At 48.3% G+C, this 24,645-nt stretch overlaps 1 protein-coding gene across 1 annotated transcript in view; it reads left to right on the forward strand.

Moving 5' to 3' along the window:
- The window catches only part of LOC130078043 (probable ubiquitin carboxyl-terminal hydrolase FAF-X), a 64,245-nt gene that overhangs the window by 36,942 nt on the left and 2,658 nt on the right, over positions 1–24,645 (forward strand). The window contains 13 exon segments of the mRNA XM_056243513.1: positions 4,607–4,827; positions 6,194–6,312; positions 6,774–6,947; positions 7,584–7,725; positions 8,120–8,873; positions 9,716–9,839; positions 12,645–12,870; positions 14,832–14,961; positions 15,850–16,035; positions 16,151–16,371; positions 16,461–16,549; positions 18,315–18,468; positions 22,621–22,875. Of these exon segments, the coding sequence (XP_056099488.1) occupies positions 4,607–4,827; positions 6,194–6,312; positions 6,774–6,947; positions 7,584–7,725; positions 8,120–8,873; positions 9,716–9,839; positions 12,645–12,870; positions 14,832–14,961; positions 15,850–16,035; positions 16,151–16,371; positions 16,461–16,549; positions 18,315–18,468; positions 22,621–22,875 (2,795 nt within the window).

Genomic DNA, 24,645 nt, shown 5'->3' on the forward strand with positions numbered 1-24,645 from the left:
CTCGACACACACTCGTTATGATGACGCTCGACACACACTCGTTCATGATGACCCTCGACACACACTCGTTATGATGACGCTCGACACACACTCGTTCATGATGACGCTCGACACACACTCGTTCATGATGACGCTCGACACACACTCGTTCATGATGACGCTCGACACACACTCGTTCATGATGACCCTCGACACACACTCGTTATGATGACGCTCGACACACACTCGTTCATGATGACGCTCGACACACACTCGTTCATGATGACGCTCGACACACACTCGTTCATGATGACGCTCGACACACACTCGTTCATGATGACGCTCGACACACACTCGTTCATGATGACGCTCGACACACACTCGTTCATGATGACGCTCGACACACACTCGTTCATGATGACGCTCGACACACACTCGTTCATGATGACGCTCGACACACACTCGTTATGATGACGCTCGACACACACTCGTTATGATGACGCTCGACACACACTCGTTCATGATGACGCTCGACACACACTCGTTCATGATGACGCTCGACACACACTCGTTCATGATGACGCTCGACACACACTCGTTCATGATGACGCTCGACACACACTCGTTCATGATGACGCTCGACACACACTCGTTATGATGACGCTCGACACACACTCGTTCATGATGACGCTCGACACACACTCGTTCATGATGACGCTCGACACACACTCGTTATGATGACGCTCGACACACACTCGTTCATGATGACGCTCGACACACACTCGTTCATGATGACGCTCGACACACACTCGCTCATGATGACGCTCGACACACACTCGTTCATGATGACGCTCGACACACACTCGTTCATGATGACGCTCGACACACACTCGTTATGATGACGCTCGACACACACTCGTTCATGATGACGCTCGACACACACTCGTTCATGATGACGCTCGACACACACTCGTTCATGATGACGCTCGACACACACTCGTTATGATGACCCTCGACACACACTCGTTCATGATGACGCTCGACACACACTCGTTCATGATGACGCTCGACACACACTCGTTCATGATGACGCTCGACACACACTCGCTCATGATGACGCTCGACACACACTCGTTATGATGACGCTCGACACACACTCGTTTATGATGACGCTCGACACACACTCGTTATGATGACGCTCGACACACTCGTTTATGATGACGCTCGACACACACTCGTTCATGATGACGCTCGACACACACTCGCTCATGATGACGCTCGACACACTCGTTCATGATGACGCTCGACACACACTCGTTATGATGACGCTCGACACACACTCGTTCATGATGACGCTCGACACACACTCGTTATGATGACGCTCGACACACACTCGTTCATGATGACGCTCGACACACACTCGTTCATGATGACGCTCGACACACACTCGTTATGATGACGCTCGACACACACTCGTTCATGATGACGCTCGACACACACTCGTTATGATGACGCTCGACACACACTCGTTCATGATGACGCTCGACACACACTCGTTATGATGACGCTCGACACACACTCGTTCATGATGACGCTCGACACACACTCGTTATGATGACGCTCGACACACACTCGTTATGATGACGCTCGACACACACTCGTTTATGATGACGCTCGACACACACTCGTTATGATGACGCTCGACACACACTCGTTCATGATGACGCTCGACACACACTCGTTATGATGACGCTCGACACACACTCGTTCATGATGACGCTCGACACACACTCGTTCATGATGACCCTCGACACACACTCGTTATGATGACGCTCGACACACACTCGTTATGATGACGCTCGACACACACTCGTTCATGATGACGCTCGACACACACTCGTTCATGATGACGCTCGACACACACTCGTTCATGATGACGCTCGACACACACTCGTTCATGATGACGCTCGACACACACTCGTTTATGATGACGCTCGACACACACTCGTTATGATGACGCTCGACACACTCGTTTATGATGACGCTCGACACACACTCGCTCATGATGACGCTCGACACACACTCGTTATGATGACGCTCGACACACACTCGTTCATGATGACGCTCGACACACACTCGTTATGATGACGCTCGACACACACTCGTTATGATGACGCTCGACACACTCGTTTATGATGACGCTCGACACACACTCGTTATGATGACGCTCGACACACACTCGTTCATGATGACGCTCGACACACACTCGTTCATGATGACCCTCGACACACACTCGTTATGATGACGCTCGACACACACTCGTTATGATGACGCTCGACACACACTCGTTCATGATGACGCTCGACACACACTCGTTCATGATGACGCTCGACACACACTCGTTCATGATGACGCTCGACACACACTCGTTCATGATGACGCTCGACACACACTCGATGACGCTCGACACACACTCGCTCATGATGACGCTCGACACACACTCGTTCATGATGACGCTCGACACACACTCGTTATGATGACGCTCGACACACACTCGTTCATGATGACGCTCGACACACACTCGTTATGATGACGCTCGACACACACTCGTTCATGATGACGCTCGACACACACTCGTTATGATGACGCTCGACACACACTCGTTTATGATGACGCTCGACACACACTCGTTCATGATGACGCTCGACACACACTCGTTCATGATGACGCTCGACACACACTCGTTCATGATGACGCTCGACACACACTCGTTCATGATGACGCTCGACACACACTCGTTATGATGACGCTCGACACACACTCGTTCATGATGACGCTCGACACACACTCGTTATGATGACGCTCGACACACACTCGTTATGATGACGCTCGACACACACTCGTTTATGATGACGCTCGACACACAGTCGTTATGATGACGCTCGACACACACTCGTTCATGATGACGCTCGACACACACTCGTTTATGATGACGCTCGACACACACTCGTTTATGATGACGCTCGACACACACTCGTTATGATGACGCTCGACACACACTCGTTATGATGACGCTCGACACACACTCGTTATGATGACGCTCGACACACACTCGTTTATGATGACGCTCGACACACACTCGTTATGATGACGCTCGACACACATTCGTTATGATGACGCTCGACACACACTCGTTCATGATGACGCTCGACACACACTCGTTATGATGACGCTCGACACACACTCGTTATGATGACGCTCGACACACACTCGTTCATGATGACGCTCGACACACACTCGCTCATGATGACGCTCGACACACACTCGTTTATGATGACGCTCCACACACACTCGTTTATGATGACGCTCGACACACACTCGTTCATGATGACGCTCGACACACACTCGTTCATGATGACGCTCGACACACACTCGTTCATGATGACGCTCGACACACACTCGTTCATGATGACGCTCGACACACACTCGCTCATGATGACGCTCGACACACACTCGTTTATGATGACGCTCCACACACACTCGTTTATGATGACGCTCGACACACACTCGTTCATGATGACGCTCCACACACACTCGTTCATGATGACGCTCGACACACACTCGTTCATGATGACGCTCGACACACACTCGTTCATGATGACGCTCGACACACACTCGTTCATGATGACGCTCGACACACACTCGTTATGATGACGCTCGACACACACTCGTTCATGATGACGCTCGACACACACTCGTTCATGATGACGCTCGACACACACTCGTTCATGATGACCCTCGACACACACTCGTTCATGATGACGCTCCACACACACTCGTTCATGATGACGCTCGACACACACTCGTTCATGATGACGCTCCACACACACTCGTTTATGATGACGCTCGACACACACTCGTTCATGATGACGCTCGACACACACTCGTTCATGATGACGCTCGACACACACTCGTTCATGATGACGCTCGACACACACTCGTTATGATGACGCTCGACACACACTCGTTCATGATGACGCTCGACACACACTCGTTCATGATGACGCTCGACACACACTCGTTCATGATGACCCTCGACACACACTCGTTCATGATGACGCTCCACACACACTCGTTCATGATGACGCTCGACACACACTCGTTCATGATGACGCTCGACACACACTCGTTCATGATGACGCTCGACACACACTCGCTCATGATGACGCTCGACACACACTCGTTATGATGACGCTCGACACACACTCGTTCATGATGACGCTCGACACACACTCGTTCATGATGACGCTCGACACACACTCGTTCATGATGACGCTCGACACACACTCGCTCATGATGGAGGGAACACAGCCGATTGCAGAAACTCAGTTTATCACTGATATTTAGTGACGGTTTCGTTCCCTTGAACACATGAGATGGAAACGCTGCTTTATTCGCAGATGTTTTATGCTTTATTGCAACTTTATGCATTAGTTAAACTCGCGTCTTTGGTGGAAGCACAGCTAAAGAGCCTCGTTCACGTGAAGCCTCTCTGAAGTGAACCATAAATGCGTTCTGCTGCTGTTTCATGGGCGGCTCATGTTAGTAACACATGCGTGTGTCTCAGGTTGCGAGGCTCTGACGGAGTGGGAGTATCTTCCACCGGTGGGGCCGAGGCCGAATAAAGGCTTCGTGGGCCTGAAGAACGCGGGAGCCACGTGCTACATGAACTCGGTGATCCAGCAGCTCTACATGATCCCGCACATCCGCAACGGGCTCCTGGCCATCGAGGGCACCGGCAGCGACATCGACGACGACACGTCCGGGGACGAGAAGCAGGACCACGAGGTAAAGCGTGTCACTCGACCGCACCCAGAACCCTCAGGCCTCGGGCAGGCTGTCAGGACTAATACGGCTCTTATGCAAATACGGTTGGAATCCGATCAGATTTAGAGTGTGAACGGTTAAAAATCACATGACATCCGATCTTTACAAATCCGTTTCAAGCTACATTCACATGTGACCCTGGACCTCAAAACCAGTCACATGGGTCAGTTTTTTAAATTGAGAAGCTGAATAAATAAGCTTTACATTGATGTATGATTTGTTAGGTTAGGACATTAATATTTGGCCGAGACTATTTGAACATCTGGAATCTGACGGTGCAAAAAATCTAAACATTGAGAAAATCCCCTGTAAAGTTGGTCATTAGTGTCCGTGATTTGCTGCATTCACTCACAGAAATAAATGTTTTATATATTTACGGTAGGAAATTTACAAAATATCTTATTGGAACATGATCTTTACTTAATATCCTAATGATTTTTGGCATAAAAGAAAAATCTATAACTTTGACCCGTACAGTGTTGTTGCTATGGCCACAGATGTACCGCGCGACCCGAGACTGGGTCTGTGGTCCGGGTCACGTGTGGTATGAGCGCGTTAAGGGTTTCTGTAGAGCGGTGTCGTGTTAGCGGCCGCTAAGGTAATCACTAATGATCTTTACAACGGAAGTGAATCGATCAAATGTAACTTTAGCTGGACAATAACTTTACTCTAGAGCTGGGTTAGGGTTAGTCATTACACTAAGCCAAGATCATTCATTATCACTGTTTTCTATTGTTAACTGCTATCTCTGTAAAGCTGCTTTGAAACGATCTATATTGTTTAAAGCGCTATATAAATGAAGATGACTTGACTTGGTTTGAAATCCAATTTAAATTTCATTTCTGAAAATCAACTCGATTCCGCGTGGTTTCTGTGACTGTCTCACACCGCGTGAAATGTGCTGAAAGTCGCCGCCAAAACAATGCTGTGTTGTTGCAAAGTGAACAAAGTGTTGTATAATTCAAATAAGCCAACATCTATTGCAAACCCCTCCATGTTGCGGCTGTTGTTGTTTTTGCCATATATATATTTTGATGCATCATCATTGCCATAGAAACCAATGCCGATATTCCGGAAAAGGAAGGAGCGTCATGAACACACACATCAGATTTGAACCGTTGCGAGACATCAATCATTTTAGATCAGATTCCAATCGGATTCACATATAGCCGTATTCGGACTGACGGTGTGGCGGCTCTGGTGCGGAGCGAGGCGGCTGAGTGTTGCTCACGCTCGCGCGGGTGTTGCTCTGCAGAGTAATGTGGACCCCAGGGATGATGTGTTCAGTTGTCGTCAGCAGTGTGATGACAAGCCCTCTCTCAATAAGGCGGAGGACCGTAAGGAGTACAACATCGGCGTGCTCCGGCATCTGCAGGTGATCTTCGGGCACCTGGCGGCGTCCCGGCTGCAGTACTACGTGCCCCGCGGCTTCTGGAAGCAGTTCAGGTACTCACGCCTCTAGAGTCCGCTTCTGGAGCACATCGGCTTACACTGAGAGTTACACACACCCTAATAATACAGTCACAGCAAAACGGGAAAGTGTGGCGTAATGCCGTGTGCAGGGCTCGTGCTTAAAGTGCTTGAGTTTCTGAAGTTTAAGTTCTGGAGAACAGCCATTTTTATGAAAAGGTGCTTGAATTATTCGTTCATTCATGTAAACTCTGTTCGCATTCATCACTGGTAATAATGTTATTCTGGCGGTGTCTGTGTACATCGGCCACAGCAGAATCAGATTTTGTGTGTTATATAAAGTTAAAGTTAGTAATTTGTGTACTTTCTCATTTCCCGGATTAATATCCAGACACAGCTTGAGTTTGAGGCGTTTGTTAGAGTAGTGGCTGATGGGAAATGTGTCTGTGAACAGTCATTATCCGTGTTAAGACACTGCGTTTCAATCGTTCCTGCAGGTTATGGGGGGAACCGGTGAATCTGAGAGAACAGCACGACGCGCTCGAGTTCTTCAACTCGCTGGTGGACAGCCTGGACGAGGCGCTGAAGGCCCTCGGGCATCCCAGCATGCTCAGCAGGATCTTGGGCGGCTCGTTTGCAGACCAGAAGATCTGTCAGGGTTGTCCTCACAGGTGATGGCAATCATTCTGAGTAGAGATGCACATCTATTAACCTGTTAATTTGAATGGTTTTAAAGTTTGAACATGCAATTCAGACACAGATTTAGCACTGTGACATACACGGTCTTCTTCTCAATGAATGATTTATGCATTCTTTATAACAACTTGCATACATCATTCTTTATTCTTTCAAGCAGACATATTTATTTGTATAAATATAATGAATCCTTATTAAAGAGCAGTAAATGCTTTTCTCTTTTTCTTTTGTTGTTTGATTGTTAAGGGCACAGACGCACTAGCTTTATTACGCACTGTCACTTTAAGACCGAATGCGCGGATCCAATGCGCTGATGCACATCCCATATTCCCACAACTGTGCACGTTCTGACATAACCGACGGTGTTTACGGGAATACTCTTCAAACGGGCATTAAGACTCAATGTTGTGTGTGTTTGTCCATTCAGACGCGAAAGAGAGCTCAGTTCAGTCCTCCGTTCGAGTGTGTGTGTGTGCGCAATAGATTTGTGTCAATAGATTTTCGTCATAGTTTTTGTCATTCAACACTGGTTTTTATTTAGTTCTCGTCTGTGAAATAATGTCAATGAGGAAAATGATTCGTCAACGAGATTAACACTGGTGTGTTCATAGGTATGAGTGTGAGGAATCCTTCACAACGCTGAACGTGGACATCCGGAACCACCAGAACCTCCTGGACTCTCTAGAACAGTATGTCAAAGGGGATCTTCTGGAAGGAGCCAACGCGTACCACTGTGAGAAGTGCAACAAGAAGGTGGGATGTGTTCCCTGAATCTCCCAATCTTCTGTACAGGACAAATTAGTGACGTTTTCCTGTGGTTTTCACTCATGCTTTTTGCTTAAAGGTGAAGACGCAACTCTATGTGTGTCTCGTAAGATCCCCTCTCTGTTAAACATGTATTATTGGACTGTCCTGGGTTTAATACATGTAGAATGCTCTTTCATGAAGTTATTTCACTTAAGAACTTATTTAGTAAGATTATGCCTGAAAAGGTTTGGGATTTTTTAATCATATGTTAATTTGTATAATATGACTTGTTGTGTTTGTTAGCTTGGTTTCATTGATATTTGTATTTTTCTAATTACATTTTTAGATGCTGACCTGTTATTAAATAAATCTCTCTATCTCTCGTGTGGTTTTCCGTCAGGTGGACACAGTGAAGCGTCTGCTCATAAAGAAGCTCCCGCCGGTGTTAGCCATCCAGCTGAAGCGCTTCGACTACGATTGGGAGCGCGAGTGTGCCATCAAGTTCAACGATTACTTCGAGTTCCCCCGCGAGCTGGACATGGAGCCGTACACGGTGGCCGGCGTGGCGAAGCTGGAGGGGGACGAGGTTCCGCCGGAGAGCCAGGTCATCGCGGAGAACCCCCCGGCGAATCCCGACGCTAGCTCGCGCTACAGGCTCGTGGGCGTGCTAGTGCACTCGGGTCAGGCTAGCGGCGGACACTACTACTCCTACATCGTCCAGCGCCACGGCAGCGACGGCGACGGGCTGAAGGACCGCTGGTACAAGTTTGACGACGGTGACGTGACGGAGTGTAAGATGGACGACGACGAGGAGATGAAGAACCAGTGCTTTGGTGGAGAGTACATGGGCGAGGTGTTCGATCACATGATGAAGCGCATGTCGTACCGGCGGCAGAAGCGCTGGTGGAACGCGTATATTCTGTTCTACGAGCGCATGGACGCCACAGGGGGCGACGACGAGCTGCTGAAGTACATCACCGAACTCACGCTCGCGTCCCGGCCCAACCAACCCAAGATGCCCTCGGCCATCGAGGCCAGCGTCCGCAAGCAGAACGTGCAGTTCATGCACAGCCGCATGCAGTTCAGCCTCGAGTACTTCCAGTTCATGAAGAAGCTGCTGACCTGCAACAGCGTATACCTGAACCCTCCTCCAGGTGAGCAGAGGCTGACCTCAGGCCAGTGCACACGAGCACGGGGAGCCGGTCGTCCACCAGGGTTTACGCGGATCCTTAAAAAGATGTCTTTTGATTTAATGATTTCATTTGACTGGTAACAGTGGTGTTGTGTTATTATTCTAAATGAATTTAATTTGAATGTTAGAATTGGACGTAAAAGGTGATGCATACATCTACAAATGTCCATATATAGGTGAAAATGCCCCTGGAAGTCAATATAAGGGGGCAAATATTACCCCTTAATAAAAAATATTAATTTCTGCCACTGCTGTGAACTGACCACTGCGTAGAATATGAAAAATATTACGGTAATATCTTCGTGAGTCAGCGGTCAACAACAGGCCTAAACCAGCCATGGTTGATCTAATTATGATCTAATTATTATCAACAAAACTTTGAAAATATCGAGACACATTTTTGTCAATATTGCACACCTCTAATGCACAGTATTAATTTTGATTTCTTCGGGTCTTAAAAAGGTCTTAAATTTTACTTTAAAAAGTGTGCAGAAACCCTGGTCCACACGCAAACGCACGATCGCTCGCTCCTGCCAGGGTGAAGACTTTGGCTCGTGACGTCAGAACCGGAGCCGGTAATAACCATTTTTCCAGGCTTCTGATTGGCCAACAGTGCTTTACGGTTAGGGTTATATCGCCACCTGTTGGTTTGACAGCGTGTTTTCATGTGGACGCGAGTGTGGAGGAAGAGCTCCGTTTATAGAAGCCGTGTGTGTGTGTGGACGAGCCTCAGTCCGTGGCTCTGTGTCGGGGATCTGTAAACGTCTGATGGGTTGAGATGCTCCTCTTCTCTGGTTCTTCTAGGTCAAGATCACCTGTTGCCGGAGGCTGAAGAGATAGCGATGATAAGCGTACAGCTCGCGGCCCGGTTTCTGTTCAGCACCGGCTTCCACACGAAGAAGGCGGTCCGAGGCCCGGCGACTGACTGGTGAGGCAGCTGAGTGTGTGGAGTGTGTGTGGAGTGTGTGGAGTGTGTGAGTGTGTGGAGTGTGTGGAGTGTGTGTGAGTGTGTGGAGTGTGTGGAGTGTGTGAGTGTGTGAGTGTGTGGAGTGTGTGGAGTGTGTGAGTGTGTGGAGTGTGTGAGTGTGTGGAGTGTGTGAGTGTGTGGAGTGTGTGAGTGTGTGGAGTGTGTGAGTGTGTGAGTGTGTGGAGTGTGTGTAGTGTGTGGAGTGTGTGAGTGTGTGGAGTGTGTGTGTGGAGAGTGTGTGTGGAGAGTGTGTGTGGAGAGTGTGTGTGGAGAGTGTGTGTGGAGAGTGTGTGTGGAGAGTGTGTGTGGAGAGTGTGTGTGGAGAGTGTGTGTGGAGAGTGTGTGTGGAGAGTGTGTGTGGAGAGTGTGTGTGGAGTGTGTGTGGGTGGAGAGTGTGTGTGGAGAGTGTGTGTGGAGAGTGTGTGTGGAGTGTGTGTGGAGGTGTGTGGAGTGTGTGTGGAGTGTGTGTGGAGTGTGTGTGGAGTGTGTGTGGAGTGTGTGTGGAGTGTGTGTGGAGTGTGTGTGGAGTGTGTGTGGAGTGTGTGTGGAGTGTGGGTGGAGTGTGTGTGTGGAGTGTGGAGTGTGTGTGTAGTGTGGAGTGTGTGTGTGTGGAGTGAGTGTGTGTGTGTGTGGAGTGTGTGTGTGTGGAGTGTGTGTGTGGAGTGTGTGTGTGGAGTGTGTGTGTGGAGTGTGTGTGTGGAGTGTGTGTGTGGAGTGTGTGTGTGGAGTGTGTGGAGTGTGTGAGTGTGTGGAGTGTGTGGAGTGTGTGGAGTGTGTGGAGTGTGAATGTGTGTGTGGAGTGTGTGTGTGTGGAGTGTGTGTGTGTGGAGTGTGTGTGTGTGGAGTGTGTGTGTGTGGAGTGTGTGTGTGTGGAGTGTGTGTGTGTGGAGTGTGTGTGTGTGGAGTGTGTGTGTGGAGAGTGTGTGTGGAGAGTGTGTGTGGAGAGTGTGTGTGGAGTGTGTGTGGAGTGTGTGTGGAGTGTGTGTGGAGTGTGTGTGGAGTGTGTGTGGAGTGTGTGTGGAGTGTGTGTGGAGTGTGTGTGGAGTGTGTGTGGAGTGTGTGTGGAGTGTGTGTGGAGTGTGTGTGGAGTGTGTGTGGAGTGTGTGTGGAGTGTGTGTGGAGTGTGTGTGGAGTGTGTGTGGAGTGTGTGTGGAGTGTGTGTGGAGTGTGTGTGGAGTGTGTGTGTCTGTGGAGTGTGTGTGTCTGTGGAGTGTGTGTGTCTGTGGAGTGTGTGTGTCTGTGGAGTGTGTGTGTCTGTGGAGAGTGTGTGTGGAGAGTGTGTGGAGTGTGTGTGTCTGTGGAGTGTGTGTGTCTGTGGAGTGTGTGTGTCTGTGGAGTGTGTGTGTGGAGAGTGTGTGTGGAGAGTGTGTGGAGTGTGTGTGTCTGTGGAGTGTGTGTGTCTGTGGAGTGTGTGTCTGTGGAGTGTGTGTCTGTGGAGTGTGTGTCTGTGGAGAGTGTGTGTGGAGAGTGTGTGGAGTGTGTGTGTCTGTGGAGTGTGTGTGTCTGTGGAGTGTGTGTGTGTGTGTGTGGAGTGTGTGTGTGTGTGTGTGGAGTGTGTGTGTGTGTGTGGAGTGTGTGTGTGTGGAGTGTGTGTGTGTGGAGTGTGTGTGTGTGGAGTGTGTGTGTGGTGTGTGTGTGTGGAGTGTGTGTGTCTGTGGAGTGTGTGTGTGGTGTGTGTGTGTGGAGTGTGTGTGTGTGGAGTGTGTGTGTGGTGTGTGTGTGTGGAGTGTGTGTGTGGTGTGTGTGTGTGGAGTGTGTGTGTGGAGTGTGTGTCTGTGGAGTGTGTGTGTGTGTGTGGAGTGTGTGTGTGGAGTGTGTGTGTCTGTGGAGTGTGTGTGTGTGTGTGTGTGTGGAGTGTGTGTGTGGTGTGTGTGTGTGGAGTGTGTGTGTGGTGTGTGTGTGTGGAGTGTGTGTGTCTGTGGAGTGTGTCTGTGGTGTGTGTGTGTGGAGTGTGTGTGTGGTGTGTGTGTGTGGAGTGTGTGTGTGGTGTGTGTCTGTGGAGTGTGTGTGTGGTGTGTGTGTGTGGAGTGTGTGTGTGGTGTGTGTGTGGTGTGTGTGTGGTGTGTGTGTGTGTGGTGTGTGTGTGTGGAGTGTGTGTCTCAGTCCTCTGTCAGATGTACTTACTGGTTTTATCATATTTAGTCAACCTTGCCCTGTTTACATTCAGTCAAGATTTAGTCGACTAAAAGCCTGGGCGTTTTAGTCAATGAAAACTTAGTCATATTTGCGTCATGCTGCATTATGGGTAAATTGATAATAGGCTAACGATTATTTTGCTTAAATTGTTGTCATTTGAGGAATGTATATTTGCATTTCATCAGAATTATTGCACTTTCATATACAAGTACAGATCTAGAGAATGTCTCGTATAGTCTCGATGTCTCCTAGAGCTCGAATGCTCGGTTTATCTTAACGAATCTAGTTTCCTGATGTTTTTATAGGCTATTTGTCATAAATTAACCCATTCTCTACATTATGAAAACAAGACATTTCCCTCAAAAATGAAAACGGTGAAATGTGTAGCCTAATTCCAAATTACTTTTACAAGCTCACTTGAAGTTCTTCGATACCACATCAAAAACTACTATATATATTTAAATTATTATTTTTATTAATTTTAATTTTAAATGATCCGATCCGTAGCTCTAAAGCCGTAAATGATCCGAGCCGTGAGTGCTGTGTTGCAGCACTGGTGTGTCTGGTCTGGGTCCAGTGGCCGGTCCAGGTGTGTGTGTCACCTGACCCCTCTCTCTGCTTCTCCTCCAGGTATGACGCCCTGTGTCTCCTGTTGCGGCACAGCAAGAGCGTGCGCAGCTGGCTAGCCCACAGCGTGCTGTTCTCCTTCCCCACGCGCTTCTCCGAGTTCCTGCTGGAGTGTCCCAGCGCAGAGGTCCGCGGAGCCTTCGCCAAGCTGATCGTTTTCATCGCACACTTTTCCCTGCAGGACGGCCCGTGCCCTGCTCCAGTTACCTCTCCCAGCACACCCACACAGGTGAGAGAAACCAGTGCAGGGGAGAAACCAGTGCAGGAGAGAAACCAGTGCAGGGGAGAAACCAGTGCAGGGGAGAAACCAGTGCAGGAGAGAAACCAGTGCAGGGGAGAAACCAGTGCAGGGGAGAAACCAGTACAGGAGAGAAACCAGTACAGGAGAGAAACCAGTACAGGAGAGAAACCAGTACAGGAGAGAAACCAGTACAGGAGGATCTCAGAGATCCGTGTCCCACGGTCCTCAACCAGTGATTCAGCGAAACCTCGCTGTGCTTTTCCGTGTCATGTACACTAGGCTGAAAACATTTTGGGGTCCACTCTCAGATGAAATGGATTTATCAGTTTTTAAAGGTCTTTTAAATGGGAGACAGGAAAGTTCCTATATTATAATGCCCCTATGATGCTATTTTAAAGGTTCCTAGGTTTTCCTTTGGCGTCTCCTACGACAGGTTCACATTCATCCAAGATCAATAACACTTTAATTCCCTCATAATCTCCACTGCAGCTTCAGCTCTTTCTCTCAGTGTCTGCCATCGAGGACTCAGTCTCTCTAAGCCCCGCCTCTCTGAGAGCTCGTTTCAGTTCAGAATCGCTTCTATTAGGAGACAAAAACTTCATTCATCTGCACTTTGATCTTCCAGAGTCAATCTTACAGTCACAGACAGCTCTATTACACACTATATGGAAGGGAAGAAAGGGAACATCTGAAAAACATAATAGGGGCACTTTAACAAATGGCAAGCAAAAGTGGGTTCTAGACTCCTTCCAACATTGGGACTTATTTCAGGGAGTTTATGGAGACGTTTTTATCATTTTCCTAATCGTTGGGACCAGATTGTTTATACCAGTTGCCGAATAGACCATTACAGAATGAAGTGAAGAAGTTTTTAATTTTAGGAAAAGATCCACCAACATGTTCTATTGTTCAATATCCTGTATCCCTGTAGCATGTTTTATTAGATAGTGATGGGTTTAACCCCTTTTTTATTCAGGTAACTCTGAAATAATTTTTTAACAAAGTTAAAGGAGGAGTTCACTTCAGAATTATAATCTCCTGATAATTTACTCTCCCCACGTCATCCAAGATGTTCATGTGTTTCTTTCTTCAGTGGAAAAGAAATGAAGGTTTTTGAGGAACACACTCCAGGGTTTCTCCATATAGTGACTTCAATGGGGTCCAACGGGCCGAAGGTCCAGATGTGAGTTTCAGTGCAGCTTCAAAGTCTCGACACGATCCAGCCGAGGAATAAGAGTCTGATCTAGACAAACTTTTAACCACTAATGCTGGTCTTGCTCTAGCTGTGATGCGACACACATTACGCAATCAGGGTGAAAGGTCAAGCGGAAGAACCGACCCAGTGTTTACAGAGCGGACGTGCAAAGACTGAGTCAAACGCCATTTACAAAATAAATACATAAATAAAAGGTAAAACAACCACGATGTTGGAGGAAAAAATGAGAATTGAGTTTTTCATCCTTCCCTACATTTCTGAACCGGAACACACTTGACCTTTCACCCTGATCACGTAACGTGTGAAGTCGTGGATGAGCAAGACCAGCATTAGTGGTTAAAGTATATAAATGTTTAGTTTTGTTATAAATGTCGGCTGGTTTGTCTAGATCAGACTCTTATTCCTCGGCTGGATCGTGTCGAGACTTTGAAGCTGCACTGAAACTCACATCTGGACCTTCGACCCGTTGGACCCCATTGAAGACACTATATGGAGAAACCCTGGAGTGTGTTCCTCAAAAACCTTCATTTCTTTTCCACTGAAGAAAGAAACACATGAACATCTTGGATGATGTGTGGGAGAGTACACTATCAGGAGATTATAATTCTGAAGTGAACTACTCCTTTAAACCTAATTTAGTTTTTAGATGTATAAAAACCGTATGAAGTTTCCCAGCATGCAGAGCCACAGAAGCTGGCCTGGTGTTTAAACGGGCGTTTGTCGTTGTGAACAGGCCTGTGACCCCGCGACCCTGAGCGATCACCTGTTACGGGCGGTGCTGAACCTGCTGAGGAGAGAAGTGTCCGAACACGGCCGGCACCTCCAGCAGTACTTCAACCTCTTCGTCATGTACGCCAACCTGGGTGAGTGCTGGTTCTGTCCTGATCTCCCGACTCCCATGAGTCCTCATGAGCTGAAAGCGGACACATCAAGAAAATCTGGCTTTCTCCGTGTGTAAGTGCTGTAATCCGGTGCTTCTACCGACACGGAACACATGAAAACTGAAACCGTAACTGTGTTCTGGTGAGGCTTTCTCTGAGAGCACGTCTAAAATAAGCCGGTCAGATTTCGCTCCTTCTGGCGTATGAAGAGGATCTTATTATAATATTCCCGGCCCTTAATCTGCACGTTCACACACACCAGCGACATTGGGTTCGGCGAGCGCCAACAGAGACCAGTTCTAACGCACTGGAGAAGATCCAGCAAAGCCTGAAACTGTTCTGGTGTTGAGCACAGACGACACTGAACACTATTTAGAGTCCCAGCCTCAGATGAGACGAGAGCTGTGGATTTTATTTTATTTTCAATGGAAATCCCCCAGAAACAGACGATCAATGTAACTGTGAATCCACTAACATTCAGAAACGTGTAAAAGTGAAGCTCTCCCTGAGTCTCTCCGTAAGGCTGCACTCGCTGCTGGTTACTCCTGACTCTGGATCAGTGAGATTGGCCTGTGTTGTTATTGCCGGAGTCTCTGAAGCTCATGTAAAGGCTCCGCCCTCTTCTGAACGGAGGCGGAGCTAAAGCTCATTTGCATTTAAAGGGACACACACACAAATGGAGCGTTTCTGCTCACACCCTAAAAGGGGCAAATTTGACGAGCTATAATAAACGATTGGTATTTTGAGCTGAAATTTCCCAGACACATTCTGGGGACGCCATAGATTTATATATATCTCGTGAAAGGGGGCGTAATACGTCACCTTTAAAGGTAACCGTGCATCATAGTAATACGCCTCTGTCTGTTGCAGGTCTGGCAGAGAAGACGCAGCTGCTGAAGTTAAGCGTGCCAGCGACCTTCATGCTGGTGGCGCTGGACGAGGGTCCCGGTCCTCCCATCAAGTACCAGTACGCCGAGCTGGGCAAACTCTACGCGGTGGTGTCGCAACTGCTGCGGTGCTGCGACGTGTCCTCGCGCATGCAGTCCTCCATTAACGGTGAGCGCTAGTTCATGGGTCGCACACAGAAATGCAGCATCCACTCGGCTTTATCCAGATGATCGAGCGTGGCTCATCCGCACTCTCAGCTGATCTGATCCGTGTTCTCCGACAGGTAACCCCCCGCTGGCCAACCCGTACGGGGACCCCGGCCTCACGGCTCCCATCATGCCCCTGCAGCCGCCTGTGGCCGAGACCCTGTTCGTGCGCACCAGCTACGTGAAGAAGATCATCGAGGACTGCAGCAACTCTGAGGAGACGGTGAAGCTGCTGCGCTTCTGCTGCTGGGAGAACCCTCAGTTCTCCTCCACGGTGCTCAGCGAGCTGCTCTGGCAGGTGTGTGTGTGTGAGAGAGTGTGTGTGTGTGTGTTCACAGGCTGTTTATCTCCCTCACGACCCTCACTGTGCATGTTGTCTCGTGTCAGGTGGCGTATTCCTACACCTATGAGCTGCGGCCGTACCTGGACCTCCTGCTGCAGATCCTGCTGATCGAGGACTCGTGGCAGACGCACCGGTGAGTCCGAGCGGCGCAATCGCTGCGGTCACAGGCTCGCTCACGACAAGTTCAGGGAACATATGCTGATTCAACTTCACCTCATGTAAACGCTATGCTTTGATCAAATTGATGCGATTAAGCTCATAACTGTAGTATCCACAAGGGTCTTCCGCACCAGAGGATCCTCTTCCCTGTTCCCAGAGCTGTTGGGGAGTTCCCGGATGTCGGCGTGTTCGCACCGCAGGAACTAGGAGTGGTTTCAGTTCTAGAAACTCTTTTGGAGGAACTACTTTACTCCTGAGTCGCTCTAACCCAGCGCTCGAGGAACTACTTTACTCCTCCAGAGTCGCTCTAACCCAGCGCTCAAGGAACTACTTTACTCCTCCAGAGTCGCTCTAACCCAGCGCTAGAGGAACTACTTTACTCCAGAGTCGCTCTAACCCAGCGCTAGAGGAACTACTTTACTCCTCCAGAGTCGCTCTAACCCAGCGCTAGAGGAACTACTTTACTCCTCCAGAGTCGCTCTAACCCAGCGCTCGAGGAACTACTTTACTCCTCCAGAGTCGCTCTAACCCAGCGCTAGAGGAACTACTTTACTCCTCCAGAGTCGCTCTAACCCAGCGCTAGAGGAACTACTTTACTCCTCCAGAGTCGCTCTAACCCAGTGCTAGAGGAACTACTTTACTCCTCCAGAGTCGCTCTAACCCAGCGCTCGAGGAACTACTTTACTCCTCCAGAGTCGCTCTAACCCAGTGCTAGAGGAACTACTTTACTCCTCCAGAGTCGCTCTAACCCAGCGCTAGAGGAACTACTTTACTCCTCCAGAGTCGCTCTAACCCAGCGCTAGAGGAACTACAGTGACGTTAGTGTTCGCTGATTGGCTGAACGCTCGTGAAACACCAGCGCCCGCCATTATTAAAAAGCACACAGATTATAGGCTTTATATTTACTCCAGAAACGAACTCTACGAACATGTAAAGCAGAGATAGATGGAGCTCTCAACCTTTACACTGAGGAGCTGAGGAGACCGAGAGGAACATGATGATGCGTTTCTGCTCAGCGACACATCAAACACACGCCACACGCTAATCACTTTATTACGGTCTCCTCTCTGTGTGTAACAGTATCTAATAGCGTATCAGACAGCACTGTTAGACGGATCGCATGAACGGGAGAATGCGAGCGCTGTGAGCTCAGACTCTGGCGTTCTCAGCAAGCGTGTCTTTCGTATCTCCAGAGTTCCCACTGGCGCTGCGAACGCAACAGGAAAACGTCCCTGAGAGAACCATTAGCTCTGGTGGCTCGTTCCCAGACCTATCCGGTGCGAAAGCCCCTTCAGCCACAGTAATATATGTGGCGTAAGCTGATTTTAATGGCAGTAAATGGGCATGTGAAGACTATTGGCATGTCTATTCCTCTGACCGAAGCCAGCGTGTGCTGGTGGTTCATGAACAACTGCAGGAAAGACGTTGCTGAAGAAACACGTTCATGTTGACTGAATGCGTCCATAGAAATGTGCTTTACGTTTGATGCCAGTAGTTTAAAACCGTGACACATGACTGTATGAGTTCATCACGTGTGCCGGGCTCTGTGAAAATAACTTAATTCTTGGAGATAATCGGAATAATGAAACGTGTAAGTGGAAGTGAAGAGGTTTCTCGTGTCGTGTAAACAGTGTTCTGCGGTTACGCCCCTGCTCTCTGGGAGTGATGCGTGATGGCTGCACATGTAAACAGCCGATGTTGAGCCCGCATCCTCATGCCTGCGCTGTCCTTCTGTTTAGGATCCACAATGTTCTGAAGGGCATTCCCGATGACCGAGACGGGCTCTTCGACACCATCCAGCGCTCCAAGAACCACTACCAGAAGCGGGCCTATCAGTGCATTAAGTGCATGGTGGCGCTGTTCAGCAACTGCTCTGTGGCCTATCAGATCCTGCAGTGTGTGTGTGTGTGTGTGTGTGTGTGTGTGTGTGTGTGTGTGTGTGTGTGTGTGTGTGTGTGTGTGTGTGTGTGTGTGTGTGTGTGTGTGTGTGTGTGTGTGTGTGTGTGTGTGTGTGTGTGTGTGTGTGTGTGTGTGTGTGTGTGTGTGTGTGTGTGTGTGTGTGTGTGTGTGAGTGACGCGCACGCCCCGTCTACAGCTCCTCAATCCCAGGAGCCCCGCTAGAACAGCAGAGGCGATCCCAGGGATGGAGGATAGGCTTGCTACGATAGTCTGTGTTAAACTGATTAAACTGACCGTGTCCGCTTAATGAATCGTGAGCCGAACGAGTCGCCGCTCAGATCAGCAGCAGGACTCGGAGAGCGAGGAGCTGACTGACGAGACCATGGCATGTAAAAGCACCTATTCAAGCGAATTTGTCATGCACTGTTTGGTTGTTGTGTTTTTCATTAAGAATAATAGGCTAATGAACTCACCATTCAAGTAATCCGCCCCGAATTGGCACTAATTTGAAAACTAAACGGTAATACTTTACAATAAGGTTCATTAGTTAACATTAGTTAACTACCATAGTTAGGGCGGTGGAATGGCTGGGCGATGTGATTGTGTGGTGATTGTGTAGTGATTGTGTAGTGATTGTGCAGTGATTGTGTTGTGCTTGTGTGTCAGAGTAACGGGGACCTGAAGAGGAAGTGGACGTGGGCGGTGGAATGGCTGGGCGATGTGATTGTGTGGTGATTGTGTGGTGATTGTGTGGTGATTGTGTAGTGATTGTGTAGTGATTGTGTAGTGATTGTGTAGTGATTGTGCAGTGATTGTGCAGTGATTGTGTTGTGCTTGTGTGTCAGAGTAACGGGGACCTGAAGAGGAAGTGGACTTGGGCGGTGGAATGGCTGGGCGATGTGATTGTGTGGTGATTGTGTTGTGATTGTGTGGTGATTGTGCAGTGATTGTGTGGTGATTGTGCAGTGATTGTGTTGTGCTTGTGTGGTGATTGTGTAGTGATTGTGTTGTCCTTGTGTGGTGATTGTGTAGTGATTGTGTTGTGCTTGTGTGGTGATTGTGTAGTGATTGTGCGGTGATTGTGTGGTGATTGTGTTGTGCTTGTGTGTCAGAGTAACGGGGACCTGAAGAGGAAGTGGACGTGGGCGGTGGAATGGCTGGGCGATGTGATTGTGTGGTGATTGTGTGGGGATTGTGTAGTGATTGTGTAGTGATTGTGTGGTGATTGTGTAGTGATTGTGTAGTGATTGTGCAGTGATTGTGTTGTGCTTGTGTGTCAGAGTAACGGGGACCTGAAGAGGAAGTGGACGTGGGCGGTGGAATGGCTGGGCGATGTGATTGTGTGGTGATTGTGCAGTGATTGTGTGGTGATTGTGCAGTGATTGTGTTGTGCTTGTGTGTCAGAGTAACGGGGACCTGAAGAGGAAGTGGACGTGGGCGGTGGAATGGCTGGGCGATGTGATTGTGTGGTGATTGTGTGGTGATTGTGTAGTGATTGTGTAGTGATTGTGTAGTGATTGTGTAGTGATTGTGTAGTGATTGTGTAGTGATTGTGCAGTGATTGTGCAGTGATTGTGTTGTGCTTGTGTGTCAGAGTAACGGGGACCTGAAGAGGAAGTGGACGTGGGCGGTGGAATGGCTGGGCGATGTGATTGTGTTGTGATTGTGTGGTGATTGTGCAGTGATTGTGTGGTGATTGTGCAGTGATTGTGTTGTGCTTGTGTGGTGATTGTGTAGTGATTGTGTTGTGCTTGTGTGGTGATTGTGTAGTGATTGTGCGGTGATTGTGTGGTGATTGTGTTGTGCTTGTGTGTCAGAGTAACGGGGACCTGAAGAGGAAGTGGACGTGGGCGGTGGAATGGCTGGGCGATGTGATTGTGTGGTGATTGTGTGGTGATTGTGTAGTGATTGTGTAGTGATTGTGTGGTGATTGTGTGGTGATTGTGTAGTGATTGTGTAGTGATTGTGCAGTGATTGTGTTGTGCTTGTGTGTCAGAGTAACGGGGACCTGAAGAGGAAGTGGACGTGGGCGGTGGAATGGCTGGGCGATGTGATTGTGTGGTGATTGTGTGGTGATTGTGTAGTGATTGTGTAGTGATTGTGTAGTGATTGTGCAGTGATTGTGCAGTGATTGTGTTGTGCTTGTGTGTCAGAGTAACGGGGACCTGAAGAGGAAGTGGACGTGGGCGGTGGAATGGCTGGGCGATGTGATTGTGTGGTGATTGTGTGGTGATTGTGTGGTGATTGTGTAGTGATTGTGTAGTGATTGTGTAGTGATTGTGCAGTGATTGTGCAGTGATTGTGTTGTGCTTGTGTGTCAGAGTAACGGGGACCTGAAGAGGAAGTGGACTTGGGCGGTGGAATGGCTGGGCGATGTGATTGTGTGGTGATTGTGTGGTGATTGTGTGGTGATTGTGTAGTGATTGTGTAGTGATTGTGTAGTGATTGTGTAGTGATTGTGCAGTGATTGTGCAGTGATTGTGTTGTGCTTGTGTGTCAGAGTAACGGGGACCTGAAGAGGAAGTGGACTTGGGCGGTGGAATGGCTGGGCGATGTGATTGTGTGGTGATTGTGCAGTGATTGTGTGGTGATTGTGCAGTGATTGTGCAGTGATTGTGTGGTGATTGTGTAGTGATTGTGTTGTCCTTGTGTGGTGATTGTGTAGTGATTGTGTTGTGCTTGTGTGGTGATTGTGTAGTGATTGTGCGGTGATTGTGTGGTGATTGTGTTGTGCTTGTGTGTCAGAGTAACGGGGACCTGAAGAGGAAGTGGACGTGGGCGGTGGAATGGCTGGGCGATGTGATTGTGTGGTGATTGTGTGGTGATTGTGTAGTGATTGTGTAGTGATTGTGCAGTGATTGTGCAGTGATTGTGTTGTGCTTGTGTGTCAGAGTAACGGGGACCTGAAGAGGAAGTGGACATGGGCGGTGGAATGGCTGGGCGATGTGATTGTGTGGTGATTGTGCGGTGATTGTGCGGTGATTGTGTGGTGATTGTGTAGTGATTGTGCGGTGATTGTGCAGTGATTGTGTTGTGCTTGTGTGGTGATTGTGCGGTGATTGTGTGGTGATTGTGTAGTGATTGTGCGGTGATTGTGCAGTGATTGTGTTGTGCTTGTGTGGTGATTGTGTAGTGATTGTGTTGTGCTTGTGTGGTGATTGTGTAGTGATTGTGCGGTGATTGTGTGGTGATTGTGTTGTGCTTGTGTGTCAGAGTAACGGGGACCTGAAGAGGAAGTGGACGTGGGCGGTGGAATGGCTGGGCGATGTGATTGTGTGGTGATTGTGTGGGGATTGTGTAGTGATTGTGTAGTGATTGTGTGGTGATTGTGTAGTGATTGTGTAGTGATTGTGCAGTGATTGTGTTGTGCTTGTGTGTCAGAGTAACGGGGACCTGAAGAGGAAGTGGACGTGGGCGGTGGAATGGCTGGGCGATGTGATTGTGTGGTGATTGTGTGGTGATTGTGTAGTGATTGTGTAGTGATTGTGCAGTGATTGTGCAGTGATTGTGCAGTGATTGTGCAGTGATTGTGTTGTGCTTGTGTGTCAGAGTAACGGGGACCTGAAGAGGAAGTGGACATGGGCGGTGGAATGGCTGGGCGATGTGATTGTGCGGTGATTGTGCGGTGATTGTGTGGTGATTGTGTAGTGATTGTGCGGTGATTGTGCGGTGATTGTGCAGTGATTGTGTTGTGCTTGTGTGGTGATTGTGTAGTGATTGTGTGGTGATTGTGTAGTGATTGTGTAGTGATTGTGCGGTGATTGTGTTGTGCTTGTGTGGTGATTGTGTTGTGCTTGTGTGGTGATTGTGTAGTGATTGTGTGGTGATTGTGCAGTGATTGTGCGGTGATTGTGTTGTGCTTGTGTGGTGATTGTGTTGTGCTTGTGTGGTGATTGTGTAGTGATTGTGTGGTGATTGTGTAGTGATTGTGTGGTGATTGTGCAGTGATTGTGTTGTGCTTGTGTGTCAGAGTAACGGGGACCTGAAGAGGAAGTGGACGTGGGCGGTGGAATGGCTGGGCGATGTGATTGTGTGGTGATTGTGTAGTTATTGTGAAGTGATTGTGTGGTGATTGTGCAGTGATTGTGTGGTGATTGTGTAGTGATTGTGCGGTGATTGTGTGGTGATTGTGTTGTGCTTGTGTGTCAGAGTAACGGGGACCTGAAGAGGAAGTGGACGTGGGCGGTGGAATGGCTGGGCGATGAGCTGGAGCGCAGGCCTTACACTGGAAACCCTCAGTACACGTACAACAACTGGTCTCCTCCAGTACAGAGCAACGAGACGTCCAACGGCTACTTCCTGGAGCGCTCGCACAGCGCGCGCATGACGCTAGCCAAGGCCTGCGAGCTCTGTCCTGAAGAGGTGAGCGCTCAGTCACTCAAACCTCACCAAACGCCGCTGGTGAGTTCAGCCGTCTCTGCCATGATGGGTACGACTCTGAGATTTAGGAAGATATTAAGATTGGGAAGTTTTTGTTTTATTGCTAAGTTGTTAACGTCTACATTCATGCAATTTGCTTTCCAGGTAGAGCTGCACGATACACATCAGAATAACAGCGATATTGCTACGATTTAATCAAATAAATGTATGCGCTGGTGGTTTCAGAGTGAAGCGCGTCATGTGGTTCGTTCGGAGACCCGCTTGATAAATAAAAGCTTTGATGGTTTGCCATTTGAAAAATGAAGAAATGAAGATAAATATTAGTATTGTAATTTTATAGTAAAATAATTTTTATTTTACAGTGCAATAGTAAAATGATATTTCTTATTTTGTTTAATATTTTATTTAAACTGCAGTTCGAGTTGCTTCTTGCAAAATCAAACCTAAGTATATTATTTTGTCTGAAATCGTTAATCTCGGAAAGGGATTTAATTATTATTTCCAAATATGGTTATTCAAATCATCTGGTAAAAATCTTATAATATCGCATTATACAGGTCCTTCTAAAAGAATTAGCATATTGTGATAAAGTTCATTATTTTCCATAATGTAATGATAAAAATTAAACTTTCATATATTTTAGATTCATTGCACACCAACTGAAATATTTCAGGTCTTTTATTGTTTTAATACTGATGATTTTGGCATACAGCTCATGAAAACCCCAAATTCCTGTCTCAAAAAATGAGCATATCATGAAAAGGGTCTCTAAACGAGCTATTAACCTAATCATCTGAATCAACTAATTAACTCTAAACACCTGCAAAAGATTCCTGAGGCTTTTAAAAACTCCCAGCCTGTTTCATTACTCAAAACCGCCATCATGGGTAAGACTGCCGACCCGACTGCTGTCCAGAAGGCCATCATTGACACCCTCAAGCAAGAGGGTAAGACGGAAAGAAATTTCTGAACAAATAGGCTGTTCCCAGAGTGCTGTATCAAGGCACCTCAGTGGGAAGTCTGTGGGAAGGAAAAAGTGTGGCAAAAAACGCTGCACAACTAGAAGAGGTGACCGGACCCTGAGGAAGATTGTGGAGAAGGACCGATTCCAGAGCTTGGGGGACCTGCGGAAGCAGTGGACTGAGTCTGGAGTAGAAACATCCAGAGCCACCGTGCACAGGCGTGTGCAGGACATGGGCTACAGGTGCCGCATTCCCCAGGTCAAGACACTTCTGAACCAGAAACAGCGGCAGAAGCGCCTGACCTGGGCTACAGGTTATCACTGTGAAGCTGCTTTGATGCAATCTGTATTGTGAAAAGCGCTATATAAATAAATGTGACTTGACTTGACTTGACAGAGAAGCAGCACTGGACTGTTGCTCAGTTTTGCATGTCATTTGGAAATCAAGGTGCCAGAGTCTGGAGGAAGACTGGGGAGAAGGAAATGCCAAAATGCCTGAAGTCCAGTGTCAAGTACCCACAGTCAGTGATGGTCTGGGGTGCCATGTCAGCTGCTGGTGTTGGTGCACTGTGTTTTATCAAGGGCAGGGTCAATGCAGCTAGCTATCAGGAGATTTTGGAGCACTTCATGCTTCCATCTGCTGAAAAGCTTTATGGAGATGAAGATTTCATTTTTCAGCACGACCTGGCACCTGCTCACAGTGCCAAAACCACTGGTAAATGGTTTACTGACCATGGTATTACTGTGCTCAATTGGCCTGCCAACTCTCCTGACCTGAACCCCATAGAGAATCTGTGGGATATTGTGAAGAGAAAGTTGAGAGACGCAAG

Source organism: Rhinichthys klamathensis, unplaced genomic scaffold (assembly GCF_029890125.1).
Source record: "Rhinichthys klamathensis goyatoka isolate OS25496 unplaced genomic scaffold, OSU_Roscu_1.1 h1tg000802l_1, whole genome shotgun sequence".
Classification (NCBI taxonomy): domain Eukaryota; kingdom Metazoa; phylum Chordata; class Actinopteri; order Cypriniformes; family Leuciscidae; genus Rhinichthys; species Rhinichthys klamathensis.